General features: G+C 36.1%; 1 protein-coding gene across 7 annotated transcripts in view; it reads right to left on the reverse strand.

Annotated features, from left to right (window-relative positions):
* The window catches only part of CACNA2D3 (calcium voltage-gated channel auxiliary subunit alpha2delta 3), a 396,747-nt gene that overhangs the window by 172,874 nt on the left and 202,371 nt on the right, over positions 1-21,502 (reverse strand). For all 7 annotated transcript variants that reach the window (XR_014854750.1, XM_085072721.1, XM_085072724.1 and 4 more), the window contains 3 exons: positions 16,571-16,645; positions 6,989-7,078; positions 3,185-3,298 (listed from right to left, as the gene is read on the reverse strand). Coding sequence is in view for 6 of the 7 variants with exons in the window: in XM_085072721.1 (XP_084928847.1) it covers positions 3,185-3,298; positions 6,989-7,078; positions 16,571-16,645 (279 nt within the window). In the remaining variant the exon portion in view is untranslated. The remainder of the gene's footprint in view (positions 1-3,184; positions 3,299-6,988; positions 7,079-16,570; positions 16,646-21,502) is intronic.

Below are 21,502 nucleotides of genomic sequence, written 5' to 3' on the forward strand. Positions count from 1 at the left end.
GTTTGCCTCCCCTACCCATGGCTTTTCATCCTTTTAAATCAGAATGAGCAACACATGAGTGCAGTATTTTGCTTGGTTTCTAATAATGTGCTTGGATCTCAGAGCAGGAGCAACAACAAAGAGTAAAAGCACGAGTCTGGTACAAATGACATCAAAAAGATATTTAAAAGGCTTTCTCCTGAAATATGATGCTTTAAAAAATACAATTATTGCAACTATATTATAGCTGTCATTTTAAACAAACACTTCCTTGGTACTATTCATTTTAAATACTTATTTCTGCTACGTGATGAAAATCTGGGCTTTTATATGACAGTGTAGATATATTTACTCTTGTGGATTAATTGTTCCCTTTTTGGTACTCCACGTGGCAGAATTGCCACGAATGAATTACTTGAAAGTACTGAATGTAAGTTTCATGAATGAGAAAAATTATGTATAGAGCACAATCTCATTTCTAATGCGTGAGAATCAGCTCCTTAAGGTGCAAGATTGCACGTATGGCCTCACAAAAAAAGGGAAATAGATGTTAACAACTATCATATAAATAAAATATAGTGCATTACAAAAATAGCATCTACTAGATTTACATTTGAAGTAGCACAAGATACTAAGTAAACATGGGGAAATGGTTTGGTTTGGATTTTTTTTTTTTTTTCTGCTGAGAGAGATAGAGACACATAAAAAACCCAGTAAAATGAAAGCATTCCTTCTTTCAAGGAAACAGCCCAGAAGATAATTTTTAATCGTCTTTTGATGGTTGTAATTTTCTAGTTCATACAAAAAGTTAGGCTGATTTCCACCAAAAAACTCAATTGCTTAATTTAAGATATTTTGGGGATTTAACTGGAGTAATTTTATTTCATTTCCTAATCAATACAGCACAAATTTATTTTAATGTATTATCAGAAGGAAGATGACTTTTAATCAGTTGTTAGGCAGTATATATCTACAACAATATGTAATGAATTGCACTTATCCCTGTTTATGTAGTTTTAGGGTTTTTTTAGATTATCTTTTAGAAATATATAAATGGTTTGGAAAAAGGAAGAAAATAGGAATTGTTATTTACATTCTGTTGGTTTGTATTCATTCTCCACTTCTAGAGATTATCACTGACAAACTTTTAAATTCATCACAGTTGTATGAAGAAATTTTTTCCTTTCTACAAGAGAACAAGATCCTTCTGTTGCAACTAATTATAAACTGTTTATTATCTAACATTAGATCAACTATAACTGAAATTGGTATTTTGCTGACCAGGTAATTGAGTTAAACAGAAACTTTAGAATTTACCTCAGAGCAATTACCTTTTCTATCACTGTCCACCCAGTATCAAAATGCAGGAAAAACTAATTATAAGAAAGATGGCAAGGCAATACATTGATAATAGGGAACAAAGATGCATGTGAAAAAAACTATCAAGCAAACATAAAAAACAGCTTCGGAGAGAATAGAGATGGTGTAATGCAAAGGCAGTGAATTTCAAGTGCATGGCATGCATAATTTCTAGGCACACTGACTCTGCAAATATGTAAGATATTGCATTTTCAAAGAGTCTTCCTTTCTAGAATAACAAATCCAACAAAGACATTCAAACCTCTGATGCCTTAAAGAGTACATATGGAAATCTTTTACATTTTTCATACTGAAACATTTCAGGCTGAAAAGAGCAAAAGCTGGCTAGATTTTTTCCCCTACATGTTTTCTAATATACAATTTTCAAGGTGTATTAATTATTTCTTAAATGTTTTTAGAAGAGTTGAGTAGAATATTGCATATTAACTAAAAGCTACTTCCCAGACACGCTGTCCTTGCTAAACAAGACAGAACTCTTCATGCCAGGCCTTTGCAGAAGAATTCCCAATAGAAAGCTGTCCTGCTGCCCTTTGCAGCAGCTGTGCTGAGTATTGTTATCTCACAGAGAGCTGTGGATTTGCACATGAAAGATATACAACACGTGTTTTTGTCAAAATACTTAGCTGACTCTTTCAGAAAATTCTTTCCTTACTGATTTCTTATGATAAGAGTTTCCCCATGGTCTCTTCTGCTTCTTAAGAGAGGAACTAATACCAAAGGGTAAGAAAATGCAGCACATCAGAGGCACATCCTTCTTGGAGATTCTGTGAGCCTCCTTAGACACCAGTTTTTGCTAGATAAAGTAAAATGTTCACACAGAATACTTGAGGACCTAACTTCAACTAGGTGGTATCCCATTGAATAAGAGAGGAAGGACTGGCCACAAAACTTAGCTTTTGGGCCTTCTGTCAGTGGAACGATATTGTGTTTGCATAAAGAAGAGTTAACAAAGTCACTCAGAAAATAAAAAGAATTTTATAGTAGAAAAAGGTGACTAAAAGCTACAAATTAAAACAACTACTTTTTTCCACAGAACCCCATGCAGCACAGTCATATTGATGAATTTCTTGCTCAACTTGCACTTCAAAAAGTGTGGTTGTTGCTTCCACAGGCATATAACATGGCAAAGAACTACAAAAACATCTTAAAATAGTCCCAGAACTTGCTTTAGCAAAAGATAAAGTGTAGAAGAAAATTATTTCCCATTCAGACACGAGACACACTGAGCTTCCTCATCAGGAAAACTCAAGGCATTTCTGTCCTACTGTGAAACTTCCATGTGTTATATAATAAGGTAATTTCACTGTGGGCAAATTTCTTATACAGATCAATAGAGCCAAATACATTTTTAATAGAATCTTACCAACTGCCAGCTCTATCCCTCATTCTGCCAAATGAAGAAATTAAAAATCCTGAGTACTACATCTGCCCTTTCTTCAGTCATAGTAAGCCATTCACTGCCCATAGTACATACCCACCTTTAGCTTGAAAAAGCATTAAATTATTAACGTATATCCTGGGAGAAAGAAGAACACTTGTTTCATGTTTAATGGCATATCTCAGGGGAAGGATTATATAATGCTCAAAAATGTAACCTGGAGGGACACAGTGCCTTTATATCTTACTGACCTAAGTTCATTACTACAGTAAAAGGCCATCTCTGTCCTTGGGCAACACCACATAAGCATCATTATTTTTTCATTAATGATCCAAAACCATTTTTAGATCATTAGAAAGATTGCTACTGATTTTTCAATAGACATAGGCTTTATATTGGATATGAAGCTTTGGGTTTTCCATTCAATAAAGGTGATAACATACTTACTTTTCTGTCTGGCCAATTATATTTTGCAAATATTGTATCATAGGTGTCCACAGCTCCATCAGTAATCAACATTATGGCTTGGCTGCAAATGCTTCCTTGTCCTGTGTGATTGAACTGCAAAAGGAAACAATCATCAGGCACAGCACATTCCTGTTAAATGAGGATAGATAGGATCACACTGGATAAACATGGATTTTTGTCAAATTTCTAGCACCCTTGCAAAAAGTTGAAAATACTCAGGCTGAAAACATTTTATCATAGATATTAGGTTTCTAGTGAATTGAAAAATAAGAAATGTAAAAAAATCCAGCACTACCCAAAATTAAAGCTGTATTCCCTTGGTTTTGATAGGTGATAAGTATTGATGCATCTGTAGGGTTTGCTTTGATTTAAATACCATTTTAAAAGAACAAGTTACACAAAAGGAAGTGATGAATGATTATTTTTCTGTGAAATACAGAAGATACACAACTCATAGAGAGCCATATGACTATTCATATGGCATTCATTCATATTCACTCAGGATTACATTCCATATGTTATTTTCCTTAAAATATTTATCTGGGAGAACCAAGTTCATATTTATATATTCTGAGATTCTCCTATTACTCAAAATGAATAGATATAAGCAATTCAGGCTGCTGAAGAGCAGTACTTAAGTCCATGTACTCAGCCAGCAATCAGCAATCCTTTGGCATATGCAAAGGAAGCTTCATCATTATACAAATGGGATTTCCTCCTGTCAAAGAGCAAACACGTTGGACTGAGTCACAACATGAGCTTTGATCAGACAGAGTTGGTGCTCTGATTTTGAATCCATATGTCTCCATTTGCTTTGGTTTCACAATAGGTTCTTATTTGTCTGTGTATTACCTTATATACTCAAGGAACTTTGGTGAAACATCCATCTTTAGCAAAAAAAAAATCAAAGTTGTATAATTATTTGATTTTTATTTGCTCTGTATGAACACACAAAAAAGAGTCTATGAATACATTAATAAACTGGGGTAGTACAATTATTTTCTACGTAGTTTTCCTGAATATTATGGAATTCGAGGTCAGGCAAGATATCATCCTATCCCTTTTCTCTTGATGCTGAGAAAGCCAAGCAGGTATTACCTGATTCCACCTCACAGCCTTGCTGTGCCCCACAATAGGGTGGCCCCAATTCAAAAGCAGTGCCTGTGTTCACAGGTGAATTACTTGGCAGGGACTCTGACTGCTTCTGCCTTCATCAAAAATTATTCAGAGTATTCTGGTTTGATTTGGACCAGCAACAGCTCTCTCTTTAGAGCTTTCTGCAGTCCACTCACCCTTACATATCCATGGTTTTTCCAAAACTCTAAACCCCACTGTTTCGAAAAAAGTTCTCCTAAAAATTTCATCTCTGTAGCAATGCCTGCAGCACGTAAGGGTGGATGGTGGGCTCCAGAAGTCCTCTGTCTCTTCTGCCTCACATTTCTGTATCTGAGTAATCAAACCCACATTCAACAGCCTTTGCTATCATCTGCATCTCTCCTCGAGACCAGCTTCTTTTTCAGCAAACAGGAACCTCAGCAAACCCTGATAGAAGCACTCTGCCTAAAGGGCAACCAGTGTGGATTTACAGAGTTAACTGTGCTGTGATCACTGCTTGGGTGAAAACTCTTCTCTGCATAATTTGCAAGGCAGTCAATCTTTAATAATTCTGGTTCTGGTTAAGAATTAAAAACCTGTGATGACTGGAGAGTTTTAAGATGGGATTCCTTCATGATCTTAGAGCCAGTATTTGTTCATAACGGTGAAGCTAATTTTTCTAGGGATATCTTCCTCACATGGACAATATCTTTTGAGAGTGGGAAGGTATCTTAAAAGAGAAATTAATGAAGGGGAAATGCCTTTGTATGTTTATTTTAAAACACTACTCTGTATGCGTCTGCATTATTCTACACAGTTATCTGAATATTTTGAAGAATGAGATTGAATTCAAATACTTTGATGAGTAATATCTTCTCATATTTGTCTAAAACTTTTAATTTTATTGAATAGCAAGAGTGATGAAAGTGTTTTCCATAATAATAACAATGACAAGGGGCTTATGATGAACTACAATTAACTCAGTGATTCATCAGTTAGCAGCAAAAATTTCAATGCATCCTGACATTTACAGCATTTGGTTGTGATTAACAGTCTTTGAAATGTCACAGAATTTTATTTAATTGGCTACGATTTTTTTAAAGGTAATCACTGCAAAGAGCACATTTGTCACCAAAAGAGATAATTGCAGTTGTCACATGACACAGTAGGTGCCTAACTACTGTACCAAGCTCTTCTGTATTCTCACCCTGTATAATGTACACTGTATAAATTGATGATTGGAAAGAATTTGGAAGTGGATTTTTAAACACGCTTTTCAAAGATATCAGTATCAACCATCTTCGAGTCTTGACAACCATAGCAAATACTGAAAGGTAATTGCAAGGCAAAATTGACTGAGTTTAATTAGTGTAACCCCTGAACCATTCTAAAATCCAACCAGAATCTTAATAGATTATTTGTGTAACATGAAGATCTCTCTTTTTTTCTTTTTAGCTTTCCGACATCCCCTATTCCTTCCCCCTCCCCATTCACCCACTTGTTTTTTTTGTTTTTTTTTTTTTTAATGTAGGTAAGACATCCTTTGTTAACCTGTAATTCAAAGACTAGACTTCTGGCACAGAAAGGTCACATCCTGTAGACAAAGTGTAAAATGGTTTGTTGTACTCCAAGAGATTTAGTAGCTTTTTCTCTGTCCTAGGCTGCTTAATTGAAGCTCCCAGAGACTTTGCAGTTGTGTCTGTATGAAATGGAAAAGATTTTTATGCTGAATTTCTGGAAATTTCCATGCAAGAAGGATTGAACCTGTTATACTTCCTAAAAATATAAATAGAAGCAATCAAAGCAGTACCTTGAATAGAGCTGAATATGCATGGAACAGAATCCATCATGATCCTACAGATCTCTCACCATGGATACGATTCAGCACATGGGAGGTCACATCCCTTCATTCTCAAAACTATCAGTTTATCTAATGAGATTTTTATACCACAATCATCATTATAACTTCAGTTGCCTCACAGATTTTAAATCGAAACTACACAGATCTTGTTTCAGGTCTTCTCGTTCACTTCCTGCAGTGTGGGCTTTTCCCAGTTTACATAGATTTGGAGGACTAGCACAGAACATCTCTTGCACTGAGGCATTCATACTGTGTTTCTGGTTCCCAAGGCTCTATTTGGTGCCCACAATTCCTAATAAAACCTCTACAAACCACCTACAGAGTCCTTTCCTGCATGCACCTTTCTCCATTGTCATTTTTGGCATGCACCACACGAAGGCATTAGTTCCACACTGTCTAACTGAACACATGAGCAGTGGGGGGAAGAAGATACTCCTTTTTTCATTTTAGGATTTTATGCCTGGAAAAGAATCAATCAATATTGCCCTTCAAGATGAATGGGAAGGAATTAGAACCATTAATTAATCTATGATCACACAGTATAAAGGCAGGCACACTTGTCAAGTCAAACTTGTTGGAGAATATGTTGGTTTGAGCTCTTACTTCCAAGGTACATCCTTCAATCAAAAAGCATGTTGCTTCTTAGTTTAAATAAGATTTTTTTTGTGTTCCAGCAGACTTAACACACTTTAATATTTTTTCCCCAAAATAAATGATTAGACTTAAGGAAACACTTTGAAACATTTTCACGAATATAAACTCAGCTGGAAAAAGGGAAAACAAGAAAGAGTTGAAAATGAAAAAGGATCTGAAAAGCATGAACTTACTTCATTGAGCATGTTGAAAGCTTCATTCAAAGCAATGTCCAGCATTCCAATTCCTTTTGCAAAAAGCTTGTCAAGGTGTTCCCGGAAATGCTGAAATGAACAAGCTTTTATTTGTCACTATGTAGTTACAATGGATACATTGAAGTCAATAATTAAGGATTTCTGAATACTTTAGACCTACTTCTTAGACTTAAATGACCATATATGCTAATTAACAAACCAAAGTAATTCACAGTTAATCCTTAGACTCTTTAGGCAACACTAAAACAAGATGTTTTAGAACAATAATATGGCAAAGTCATCACAAGATACATTTCTGGCTACCTATTCAATCCAATAATTACACTTTGCTTTTTTGCTTGTTTCTATTTAGAGATATTCATATTTTCTTTTCACTTTGTATAGTAATTTTATATTATTTTTAACTATTTTTCCTCTAGTTTTTTAGAGTCTGATATGTAATAAAAATAATTCTTTCTGAAAATCATCTTTGAGATTACCATCTCTAAAAGATGGTAGACTCTAATCCTTAGGTCATTGCAGTATAAATGCAGTCTATCAGTGTCATTGATAGACTGATATCTATGTCTATCAATGTTTAATAAATCATAGATGACACTAGATTTATTAAACAACTACTCTACACAAGAAGACAGGACTATTAATTTGTAAGAAGAAAATGAAGACACGTAGTGGGAAACAGCAGGGGAGGCAATGCTTTTGCAAAGTGTTGTCTCAGTCTTCACAACTGGCTAAAAAGTACAAAAGCACTGCAAAACAGAAAAGGATATTTCAACCCAACTAACAGAGAAACAATGTCAGGGCAAGACATTTACCACTGAAACACCAGTTTAAAGAAAAAGAATACATAATTTCAGAATGAGATAAAAAACACTTAATTCCACTTTCAATAACTTTCAGACACCAAACAGACCCCAAAAAGCAGGAGACCCCGGCTCTTATTGAGTCAAAAAACATACTTTAACTTGAAGCTAAAGAGCTCTTTTTAGTAACAAGCTGGTTTATCTCAGTTTCTTTTTGCTATCATTAGAGCCCTTGTAGACTAATATTTGAATTTCACAGGGTTTGGCTTGGATATCTGTCCAACAGTGTGCACAAATATTCCCAGGCAACTGTATGCTTAATTTCCATCTGCAAATACCAAAATGTGCAGTATCTAACTGTAGACTCATATACCTAATTGACATGCATAATCTTGGTAATTCTGAATGCAAATCAGGCACACAATTATGACAATCAGACATTGATGTCTGATTACAAAATTGCAGGGTCAGAGCTGCACAGAAGTTGTGAGGAAGCACAGACGTGTTCAGCTGGGTTGGTGCCTTTGATCATCCAAAGTGTCTGAGAGACATGAGCTGAAGAGAATGAGGATAAAAATCCACTTGTGCAGGTAAGTCAGGATAAGATCTTTCACAATTTAAATGAGACAGGATGGGTTTTAATGTCCTTCGTATTCTTTCTGTCATGGGACAGTGACACAGAATGTTAAAATCACACCACTGTTCCATTGCCTTTGGAGTAACTGAACAAGAGGATAAATTTACAACCAATTATCATTATTGAAGTTGGAATTTCTCTTACAATGAGGTTGTTGAAAGCATTTTTGGTACACCTTGGTGTATTCCCCTTTTCTAGCCTCACAGTTTAATGAACAATTGTAGGGATTGGGGATCATACTTGGTTAGATTATTGCATTAAGTTTTCATACCTCAAGGATTTGGTGCAATTGTCTCTCAAAATATGATAGGAACTTGCATTTTTGATACTTCTTTTCTCAGTTGCCTGATTGATTGCCTTATTGTTAACATGCTACACAGGAGACCCAGTACCCTGTACAAAAATTTTATTAGAGCCAATTTATGTTTACCAAAAATAAGGTACCACTTATGATGGGTAGGAATACCCGAATGAGATGGGGTACAGGACCATGGATTCAAGCCAAGGAAGAAAGCATTTTCCACTGATTTCAAAAGTGGGACAGTTCACAACTGCTATATACAGCAGAGATTATACAGTTACACTGGAAAAGTGTGATATTTGCTACTAATTATCTGACAAGGTTGAGCTTCCTACAGAAAAGCATCATTAATAGGTTCAACATTCCTCCAGGTTTCCATGTCAGCTTTACTGCAAGTCTTTGCTACTCCTAGAGTTAGCTCCCATGCTCATCCACACATGCTGTAACTCCAAATGGTCCTGGGACATACCTGGGAAAGATTTATCAGATTGGTGAAGATGGACTAGATCAGCATATAAACCAGGAAAGAAAAAGTAATAATCAGAAGGCCTGTGAGAGGTAGGAGGGGGATGTTCACCTGTGTGCCACAGGGAGGTTTACCCAAATGCTCTGACAGATAAATGTGCATCACCTCTGTCAGGTGCATTTGAGCATCACCCATTGCTAGTCATCACCAGGGCAATCACAGGTTAGCTTGCTGCTGATGCTTATCCAGCCATCCAGCCCCTTCTGTTTCCTAACATGATGTGTTGGAAAGGAAAGGGGGTTTCTTTGGAAAAAAATCATCATAAAAACAATGCCGAACGAAAAGCTTAAGATTCAATATAGTCAGATTAAAACCAAATTCTACTTAAGTTAATTAGTTACTGCAATAGAAAACAACAGACCAAATTTCAGCGGCCAGGCACTTACTGAAAGTTTTGAGAGTCTATAAAAGCTAGACAGTTTTAAAATAAGAGTAGACTTCAGTGACACTTGACTATTTGGGGGGTTTTTGCAGCTAAGCAATGCAGTTGAATTTTTTAACAGAGATGGATAGATAAATATGCAAAAGTCATTTGCTTAAATAAAATTCAATATGCAAAATTTGTATTTACCAACCTCTTATTGGCAATTTCACTCAGCTTCTTTGCTGAATCAGTCTTCTGGTTATTTAATTTCTGGTAATTACATAGAGAAAGAAAAGCTTTTTGGAAGTTATACACTACATCTGTCTATTTCTGTCATTCGAATTTACACTGGGGTAAGTTCTTGATTTAGTTTGGAGTTGCTGTGCCTATCTGTGCATCTAGAAGATGATATATTTCATCTGGAAACGTTTACAGAGAAATGTCCTCAACCCATATATAGTACATTAAAAAAACATATAAAAGAGGAATGTATATTGTAATATTGTTACTTTAAATCTGGAGTTACATTAAATCAGATTGTCATCCGATTCCTTTGGGGTAGGTAAATTGTAACATGGAGTTTCTCAAAGATGAAAACCTCTTGGCCCAAGAAAACTAGTATTAAAATAGGCAGTTCCACATGTTTGTAATTTGTGGAGAAAGTGCAGACGGTGACAGAATAGTGTCTGAACTATTTCCCACTCTTTTTTAAATTTGTGTATAGCAAATTGATACACTTCAAGGTAGCAGCTGTTTAACACTAATGCCAAATTATAAAATAGTCTGGTAAAATTCAAATATACCTAGCATATTTGATGTTACTAAACCACATTTAGGATCACAGATAAATTTCAACCTCAGTTATGTTACCCAATGTAATTACAGATTTAATTTTTGTGATAAACAACACTTAAAGCAAGTTCTGCAAATTAGGGATGACTTACAATATCCACATATCTAAACTGAACTTCACTTCAGGTATGTGCCTACACAAAAATTTATGACAATTGCTAGGCTGTAAAAACTTTTACAAATAAATGGAGACACTGTGACACCTGCCATATCACCTGACACTATAATTATTCTTAAAACAAATTACTGTATTTTCCTATTGTCAAATGAAAGCCGAAACACTATATCACGGAAGAAATCTAGTACTGGGATGCCTACTGTGTATCTTAGTAAAACTGGCAGCACATATATTAACAGCACTCACATCACTGTCATATTTGAAGTCGTAACCTTGTCTTTTTACAAATACATTGAGAAAACTTCATTCAATAAGACTTCTGAAAAGCAGAATGCTTTCTGAAATTGTACCTGACAGAAATTCAAAGTTCAATTAGACTCTTGCTGCTCTGAAAGCAACACACTTTCAGAGCACTTGCAGAACCAACAGTTTTGCAGAAATTTAATAGAACAACTTGATCAGAACCTGTGGAAATTTCTAACCATATCATACTAATTATACTAGCATCTCCTCCTTGTAGGTTGTTGCTAGCATTAAAAAAAAAAAAAAAAAAAAGTTAAATGAAGAATTACAATTCAAGACTGCATTACTAGGCTGTTCTGTAAGCTGTCAAGGAAGAGGTCTAGATGCTTAGAACCATTACTTCGTTCAGTGTATCTTCTCACTTTCTTGTGGAAAATCACTTTACATGCTGGAGATTCAGAGCTGAGAACCTGTTTTCTCCAACCTTCACTCCTTTCCCATCACAAATATGAATGAATGTGTTAAATCTTAAAATGCATAATTGTACAAAATGTATTTGATGTCCCTCCAAAATCTACTGTAATACGCCAGACATTTATTAGTGCTTTAACAAAGGTCTTGATCAAGTAATCCCTCATAGGTATGATGAGGCTTGTTCCACAAAATTCCTGCCTTTGCTATGCTAATCACTATGAAATCTGTAGCAGTTTTCAAAACATGCATTTAGCAAAGCTGAACATTGCAAAGGTAAAAGTACTCATGCTGTGTTTTCTCTGCTGACTGCTCTCTTTTCTTAAGAAAATGATGCAGGATCAAGAATCTTTGGCTAACTTGAACTCCATTACCACACAAATTTACAAGACTAACTTTTCACCCTTTACTAATATAGCTGCAAGAAAGAGTTCAGTTCAGAGATTCCAGCTGAATCTTAACTTTTAATTTAAGTGAAGATGCAAATGGAATAAAGATTGCACATTCTAGAGGAAAATAATGCAGCTTCATCAATAATAACTGGGATGTTATTCAAAGAGAAATGCAACTTCCTTCCTCTGTATGCACTTTGTACAGATTTATTCTAATTTCAGGTATACGTTCTTATCTGAAAGACAGAGAAAAATGAAATGGGGGGTGGAACAGAAGTGGGCTTTGTCATATCTTTCCTGATGCTTGCAACAGAAAACTAAGATACATTACTCAAGCAAGAGTGTCAGCACAGAGTGGATATAAGAGAGCTACAGTGCTTTAAATGCTTTTTCATGCTTTAATGAGAGTGGTTTTTTTCTTTTAGGTAAGTTGTTCCCACACTGTGGTCCAGAAAATAATGGTAAGTGCACTAGAGGCAATGTGTGGAATTAACACTGTTTACAATACTGTTTCTGTCCCAAAAAGAGAAGAGGTGGGGAGGAGTTCAAGAGTGACAGTGTTTCACTGAGAAAATTCATAAACCAGACAGTTTTTTCTTTAAGGCTAATTGAATTTTCTGAAAGTCTGGCTCTGTGGCAGCCTGTTACATTGCCTGCACATTGTGGATAAGAGTTCCTGCAACACATCCCTCAATGTGAAGGAGCATGTTCTTTGCTACCCGTAATCCCACTCAATATTCAGCACCATCACCACTATGAAACACTCATTTCCCAGGCTGCTATAAGCCCTAAGGCTGAAGCTGTTTCCTGTAGCCTACAAAAAAAAAATCCTTGTGTACCATTCCCTGAAGATGCTCCCAGGTTTCATTTTACCTCCACAGGCTGTGCATGGAACAGAGCAGGCTCTGGCTCCAGCCCAGCTGCCTGAGGGTGGCAAACTCAGGATTCACTCCTGCCTGAGCCCCAAAAAGCCAAGGCTGTGGCTGGGCAAGGGCTCAGGAGGAGCAGGGCAGCCTGTGCTGGCACCACAGAACTCTGCAGGAGCAAACATCCCATTCTCCTCTCCCTAAAAAAGAGCACCTGGTGTCTCCCCACACCCAGCCCTGGCTCAGCTGCCCCAAGTTAGGATAATTTAACCCTATTTATTCTGCTGAGAAGCTGGTTTGCCCTTTAGCTCACTAAAAATGAAGTGCAAGTGATAAGAATAGCTAATCTTCTAGATTCTCTGTTTCTTTGTTTTGCTAACGTTTAGAGATTAAACGCAATTCAAAGAACAGACATTCAGCATATTGAAGTGACATCCTCAGAGTGGAAAGATTCCATCTGAAAACATCTGAGCCTTAGAGAAAGACAGCAAAGTAGTTCTTCAATAAATACTTTCAAGACAAATAGAGACTGGGGTACTGATCCTTCAAGAGCAATTTTTATTTGGAGTTATTGAGACAGCTGCTTTCCTCATGAGATTAAAAGCTCCAAACATCTCAAAGTAATTTCTGTTCTCTGCTTCTAAGAACTGTCTTTATTTGGTACAAGTAATGTTAGATGAACCTAGCAAGATGCAGTTAGCAAGAACTGGGGTGTGCATCCATGTATGCCATGGGGGGATTTTTTTGTTAAGGGTCATTTAACGGGCATTTTTTATATTGACACTCATATATTTTGATTTAAAAAAAAAGAGATAAATATGCTAAAATGGTAGAAATTAATGTTTGATAAAACTGGTTCCACGCATGTTTCCAGCCACAATGCTGCATTAAGTGATACGTGTCTTAAGAAAGGTCAGGATTATGAATAACATAAAAGAGTGGTGGAGTGAATTGGTAAAAATTCAGTCCCTGCAATCAGCAGCACCACACATCTCCTCTTTCCACATAAAGAGAACTATAGCAATATGTAATATCATTACAGCAATTTTTAATTGTTTCTATTTAAAGTTATCATTTGGGAATAATTATTTGCCAGCTAAAGAAAAAGTGTTGTAACTTTTAAAAATGCTTGTATTTGTTTTGTTGCTAATAAAGCTTATGGTGTTGGTAACAGATGTGGTCATCCTTCACCCATTCAGCTGAGGAGAATATTCAACATGAAAGGGAAGGGCAGAAAGTTCTGAACCAAATACATAGCTACATTTTCAGACCTGTGTTGGAATTCCAAAAAATCAGGCATATGTAGACATATGTGAATGGAACCAATAGATTATATCAAAGCATTGCCTGTCAATCTCCTTCTCTACTTGGCCAATACAGAAACAGAGTCACATGCTGGTAATGACTGCTTGGAAAAGCTACATAACAGTGTGTGTCCTGAGATTTTTCTTGAGGTTTTGATCACTTAATAAATGAAAGAAGAGTTATTATTACTACTGAACATGCAAAGGAGAATTTATCTTGTAAGACTGGTTGAGAAAGTGTAATTTTATCTACTTTTTGTTCTGATATCACAATGGATCCATGGCAATTACACAGGAAAAATACACTACAGGAGAAGTCTGGTGTATCTGTGACACAGAAATAAAAGTTATACCCCAAATGGCTGAATACTTATGACGAGTTCTAAAACACAGCTAAATATTCTGGTAGCTCTAGATCAGTTTTGGAATGTGCACATGAACATTTGAAGACATCTTTTTTCTAAGGGCCTGACCAAAAAATTATGAACTAAAGTGAAACTTTCCCAGTTAATTCAGTGAAATCTCTATGAGGCCCCCTGGTAAATTTGCTGTGTGAGTACAGTCATATCAGACAGTATGAGATCTTACAGCAGTATCAGCTATTTCAGACAGCTGTTTGTAACTGAATTCAGGAGCAGGAAAACTGAATTACTTGTGTAGGGTTAGGTGGTTATCCACTCCTTGGACAATCTTTACTCTGTACTCTGAGCTATACTCCAGACAACGGAACTTTTGTGCCTTCTAGTGTTTAGGCAAATCAATTTTTAACTTCATTACAGTATCTAGAAAAATTATATAAGGACATATAAGCTCACATATAAGAAAGAAATGAAGATTGGCAATATACATTAGTATATACAAATGCACACAACTATTGTATGCTACCTATCTCAGGTTTTTTCTCTAGTTCTGGCCTTTCAAGGAAAGAACATTAACTAGCTCACTAATATGAATAACCAGAAAAACAGTCATATTTAATTATTCCCCCAAACCTTGGATATACTATTCAATTTATAGACAAAGCACAAAGTTATTCTGTAAATAAATAAAAAAATAAATAAAATAATTTAGCTAACTAGAAATTATATCAAAGCTTACTCTGAAAAAACAAGAAATGAAATTTTACTTCATTATTTTGAAAATTTGAGCACTGTTCATTAAATCTGAGCATTATCTGGGTGGCAGAAAAACTTTTTGATCAATTAAATTAAAATGAATCTGACATTAAGTAACATATGGGTGTGGGGTAATTGGCATTTTGATAATTTGCAGGATGATGGAAAGGTTATCTGTAGGACTGATTCCAGACAGGACATCTGGGCAATACATTTGAATCTTCAGGTCTCCATCTAGAACTTGCACAAATTTCATGTGGCTCATTACATGCACCCACAATAAAGTGTTCATTTCAAAAACTGCATCACAAATCACACATAAGGGGCTTCAACACCAAATTATTAGAAACAATTCATGCCCACATAACAACCAAATGATATTTAGATGCCTACAGTGGTAAATATCAAGTATTTTCAAATACCAAAGAAGCAGCTCATAAAAATATTTTTTGTAGAGCATAGATAAAATGCAAAGAACTCTTGTAAGTAATACAGTGGAGTAAAGACTAGCATAACCACATCAAATGTCTTGATAGACATAAAGAGACCCAGCACTGACACACTCCAAAGTGTGTTTTCAGAGCTGTGATTTCTACTTCCTGTAATAGATCATTGACAATTTGAGCAAAAGTGAAATACCACACTGGGAGTTAAGCAGAATTTGGTGTTGAGCTGAAACTCTTCTGATTTGCCTTTAGTAAAGAAAGAGAGCTACTTGAAGTAAGATGTGTGACTGCTGCCCTCTCCAGCCATAGGCAAACCATGGGAAGAAGAGAGGAAGCCTTAGAAAGGAAGAAGTTCTATAATTGCAAAAGCAGCTATTTTATTTATATTATTGATTTTAACAGGCATTTCCCTCTACAAGGATTGAATGGCTTTTCATCACCTTATTTCATGATTCCACATGGCACAAACAATCTTGCCTTACCTCCTAAAGGGTGTTAGGGTAATGCCTGCACAGAACAACTGCATCAGACTGTCAGGCAATAAACTGAACTTCAAGCTGCAGGTTCATATTGCAATTTCTCTTCAAATAAAATTTGCACTGTAAGCACTGTAATGTTTCCCCCCTGAAAAATTCCACCAGGATGTAACTACTCTGAACATTTCCACAGAACATTCTTGAATGAGTACATTATTACATTGACAGACCTGTTTGTAATGTTAAGTTCTTTTATTTTATAGTATTAACTTTTATTTGTAGATTTTGCTTCAATTTTAGTGTTACTTTGAGTTAAGAATGCAATCTCTTCCTCAGTAATTTCTGTTAACAGAATGATAGTTCAATTTAAAGTGGCTGAAATATTTTACTTAAAATAATTACCAAACTTCATTAACAGTATATTTTCAGTGACTTCTGCAATTTTCCATTAAGTTTATTCAACCAAATTGACTAAGAGGTTATTTCTTCCTTTCTATTGAGTCACATAAAACTCCTTTGAAACAGCATGAGTAGAATAATTAATAAATTTTAATAATGGAATGTATTGTACTAGGAAAAGATCATTACAGCACATTGTTACCCACTGCATCCCAGCTCTCCACTGTTTTGTTACTTCCATTCCTTACCTCTTTGTTGGCTCTGTCTGCTTGAACTAATGTTCCATTCAGACACGGCTCTACATAGTGGAGCTCTTCATTATACTATAGAGAGAAATACAGGGCATGATGAAAAATTTAATTAAAAGCTTGGAAGATACAAGTCAATTTAATGACTTAGAACTACAGTGAATGAAACATGTACAGAAAGCAAGAAGAAAAGGATTTTGTTCATTTTTAAAAACTGGTTGTGGTATTTCTTTCCCTTTTACATGATTCTTAATTTTTCAGAGGTTTACCCTTCTAAAGGAGCATTGAATGGATGCCAAAACTCAGGTGGAATTAAGGGCACTATATACAATTAGCTGGCAAACATATGCCTCCAGTTGAAATCTGGAGAGTGTTAAGAGGTCATGTTTGATACATTACAAACAAAACTCCCAATTCTTTGCTACATATTAGGAAAGTCCTGACAAATGTCTGTGGCACTGTCTAACATTTTAAAAGGTTAATACTGGAACTACACCAAAAATCTCTAAGTTGAATCAATCTTGTAAATGACTGACAATTTTCAAAATTTCAGCCAAGAAGAGTGGATTTTTATAGAAAAAGTTATGAAGATGAAGAAAAGTGACAGATCCTGAAGGAATGATCTGTTTTCCTTGCAAGGTGTAAGTTAGCTCAGTCCTACATTCAGAAGCATCCTAAGCATTAAAAAATACAAAGCCTCATCTGCAGTCAGTAGAACTTGAACACTAATGGATGATGGATTGAAATTTGGACTTGTTTAAATCTTTTAAGCCTTTCAACACAGATCAAATTTATACAGCAGGACCTTCAACAAATAATTGTCTAGATAGAGTCCTAACTTAATTCCTCCTCCCACTAATTTAATCTGCTGTAGAAGTAGATAACTTTACAAGATATCACAGATCAAGCTGTAAGGCCTTTGCATCTGGGCTTCAAGTGGTTTCACCATTGCATAAGGCATTAAGTGAATCAGCACATCCACCGTAAACACAAAAACAACCAGGGAAAACATTTCATTAGATTAATGCATGCATTTCCTTCCTTCTTCTTCCACCTCAGGGGGAATAAAAAAAGCCTTACAATGAATGAGTTGTTACACAAAGCTGCTTGCACAGGGGTCTGTGTCACTGTGAATTCTCACAGTCTCTCCCTGCCTGTAGCTCCAAATTTGCTCTACTCCCTTCAATTTTACACCACTCCTCTCTCTGCAGCACAGAGCCCTGCAACCTGAGCCCCTTGGACACCTGTTGTCACCATTCATCCGAGCTGTGCACTGCTCACCACATTCATCACCACATCATTACTCTTGCACAGGGAAGAGTATTTAATTTGAACTGCATGGAGTTATTCTTGAGGCACTGTGCCAGACTCAGTCCTCAGCTACAAGGGAATATAAACCCTGAGTAACTTACTATTGCTGAATATACAGATGATCTATAGCAGCATCAACATAGTAACTTGTCATATAGAAAAAAGGAAAAATGCTTGAAAGATATTTACACAATTTCTGCAGCAGATTTGCATGCTTCCTTAATTGTTTTATTGCCACCAATGTTATTTGAATATATGAGAGCATGTGGACTTATCTATTGTTCCAAAGGTAATACAAAATACAAGGCAAAGGCTTCTAGAACACTTTAGAGTCACCAAGAGTGTCCTGTGTGCATCTCAGTCATAACAGTTTATTGATCTGATAAATGATGTACTTTTCCCTGCAGTTTCTCTCCTCACACTGCTTTCCAATCTATCTCCTGAGAGTCATTGCAAAATAATCATGCCAAATCTACACATCTCTTATTATGGTCCAAAGTCAAGACCATCCTCCATTCTATTGTAAAAAAAAAAACAAACCCAAAAACCTGAAAATCTATAACAGATTCTGGTACACCCACCCCTACTCCCAAGCCTTTTCCTGTTCATACACAGGTTTTTCTCAGTACATTCTTTAATCTAGATACTTTCCAGTTACACTTGTTCTTAGTTTGATTTCTGTAGCTGTCATTAGAAACTGCATGAACATACTTATCTTTATATCATACCAAGCACATACACTTTCCAACTTTTTTTTAATTGCAAATATAAAGACATGGAAAAATTCACTGGATAGAATTTTTTCCATTCCTAATGGAATTCCCAAAAGAGCATCTGCCTAAGTCCACGAAAACTGGAATTCTGATGTAACATGTGAAGATATTCAAGCAGTGTTTGCTACTTAAACTTGCATATCCACTTGATAAGATCCTTAGCACATCTGTCACCTTCTAGTAAAACACCTAACTTGTGCTTCACAGCATATATTAGATTTCTTTGCCCTTGTCATGGTGTGTTTTACAGTGATATTGGGGATGCCTTTCTTTTAATTGTCCCAAATCTTGAAAGCATGAAAACTGAAGGAATTCTCCACTCCTCCCCTTCCCGACTACCACCTCAGTAATTTGGACTTAGTCCTGCAGTTTTTTTTCTCTGCATTTAAAATTTCATATTGAGTGAAATAACTTCCTGATCTGACTAACAACTGCTGATTTCACCAGCAATGCACAGTATAGGTACCTTGTTAATTTACCTCAGTGTAACAAAGCCTGCAGTTACCTTTCCACAAGTTCTTGCATCACACTGTTTTCTCACATTTCCTAGTGTTACACAGTCCCATTCCTCCATACCCTGGCATTTGACATCTTTGCTTGTGATAGCTGTGACAGCAAATACCTGTACAATATCTGGGAATAGTCTGTGTTTTGCTGAGGGTGGGGAGGCAAAAAATAATTACCTTCCTTTCTGAGCACTTTGAGAACCCAGTCTGTTCTTGTAATTTAAACATGTAATTACATTGATATTTTTTATTTTATTTACATAGTTATGGTTATCTCTTTTATTAGTTCACACTATTTTTTCCCTCTGCCTATTTCTTTGTACAACAGGCATAAAAATGTAAGTGGGCTAAAATGTGAACTAAGGGAAACCAGATAGTTATTTAGAGCTGCTGGCCTACATTCTATAATAAGATACTATTCACATTCTGAAAATGAAATATATATGGTTTTAGCACACCTACACAAGTAGTATACCTTTTCCTTAGCATTTTCTATATTTATTCTTTGTTATATTTAAGCTGCCTGGAGCAAAGTCCACAGAAATAAATTAAATTCACATTTTGTTGTGCAACAATACACAGATAAAAGATGTCACACTATATTAAGCACACTCAGATATCCAATTCAGCCCAACCTAAGAAGCCAATCCAGAAAAGGAGCCAAAGGAATTGGTGTTTCCATGGTTTACCATGCCCTACAAGTGACACACAAACACTGCTTGCAGACTTCATATGGATGTTCATTTTGGGTGCCTCTCTTTGTCAACCTGCTCACACATCAGCTCTACAGAATCTGATTATTCAGGCAGGCTGAAAAGTAAATTTATCCATGCTCTATTCTGTAGGAATCAAAAAAAAAAAAAAAGACTATTATATTGGAAAATTATACATATTAATAAAGGGAGTTATACTACTGTGCTTTGAATTAACAAATACTTTTCTTCTAATCGATTTTGCTAAAAGGGTGTGTCTAAAGCAGTAAAATGGGTTTCACATTCTTGGTTTGGTTAATATTTTGCTAATTCAATGTGGAGTTTTTACAAAAGCGTTTTAAAATTTTCAGCATTCAACAAAATTAGTACTCATTTTATGATAATATTCTTAATTTAATGCTTGACTTGGAATTATACTTCAAAGTGAATTGGGAAAATATGCCTCTTCTCTTGTTATTGTAGATATCTCTGTTCATGCGCCAGTGAACTGACCTTAAATTTTAACATAGGCAGCACAAAATCGTTCTTGAATTTCAATTTTTTTTTTTTTTTGCAATTCAATCATCTAGCCCATCAATTTCAGATGGATATTGCAACAACCTACCCATGAAAGCTAAAACGATCTTAACATTATCCTTTTATGTTTAGTCTCTGAAAAGACCTGCACTGAATTCTGCTTTCTGCTATATATATGTGTATATATATATGTGTGTGTATACATATATATACTCACACATGCATGCAGAAATACATACAAGTATTTGTTCCATTAATCACTGTGGATAATAAAGCCATCCTGACAGGCACAGTCACTCAGGCTCAAAACCTTGTTTCATCTAATAAGGACATTGTTTGTCCAGATTTCCCACGCTAATAACATTCTTATTCCACCTCCAGTTTTGGTCTGGGCAGAGAGGGAGGTATTTGACCATTTGTCTGAGACTTCCAGATGCCCAGGAGTCCTCATGGAGCAGCAATTTGGGCTGGCCTTTCAGAGCTGGCCTGAGCCCGGATCAGCCCTGTGCTGGGTGAGGGTTCAGTTTCCACCACCATCTGGGCACAGCAGATCTGTTTTAGCACAGCTGGGCAGCTCTGGAGACAGAGGTTTGTGTGAGCACAGATCTGCATTAAAAGGGGATTTCTTAGACTGACATCTATCTTACCTGCAAATGAACCTGCTGGCACATCAGCAGGCTGGGCCTGAATTACAGAGAGTGAGATACAATCTCACTCAGACATTTGTCTACAGATAAAAGCTGTATGGGATTTCCAGTGCTTTCACACCAAGCAGCCTCTTGTGTGGGCTTTGTCTTTTGTTTTGATCACTGAAACATCTTCTCCAGTCCTGACAAATTTCAGTGGCTCTGCTGGCACTTGGTCAAAGCAATGCTTTGGAAGCAATTTCTGCAGGTAACGTAGATGACAGTGATGGCTTTGCTGTGTGCCCTTGCTATGCCTTTAACACACCACCTTGTGAAAGCAGCTCATGGCTCTGCCTCAGCCCATCTGGGTCATTCCTCACTGAAAGCTCCACTCCTTCACAGCACAGGTCTCTCTTGCTAGTTTGCTATATTTTCAAGCAAACAAAATTTTGTTTCTTTACATTGTTATTTTAATTTTTTTTTAACC

The sequence above is a fragment of the Lichenostomus cassidix genome, chromosome 12 (assembly GCF_008360975.1).
Source record: "Lichenostomus cassidix isolate B80296 chromosome 12, HeHo_3.0, whole genome shotgun sequence".
NCBI lineage: Eukaryota > Metazoa > Chordata > Aves > Passeriformes > Meliphagidae > Lichenostomus > Lichenostomus cassidix.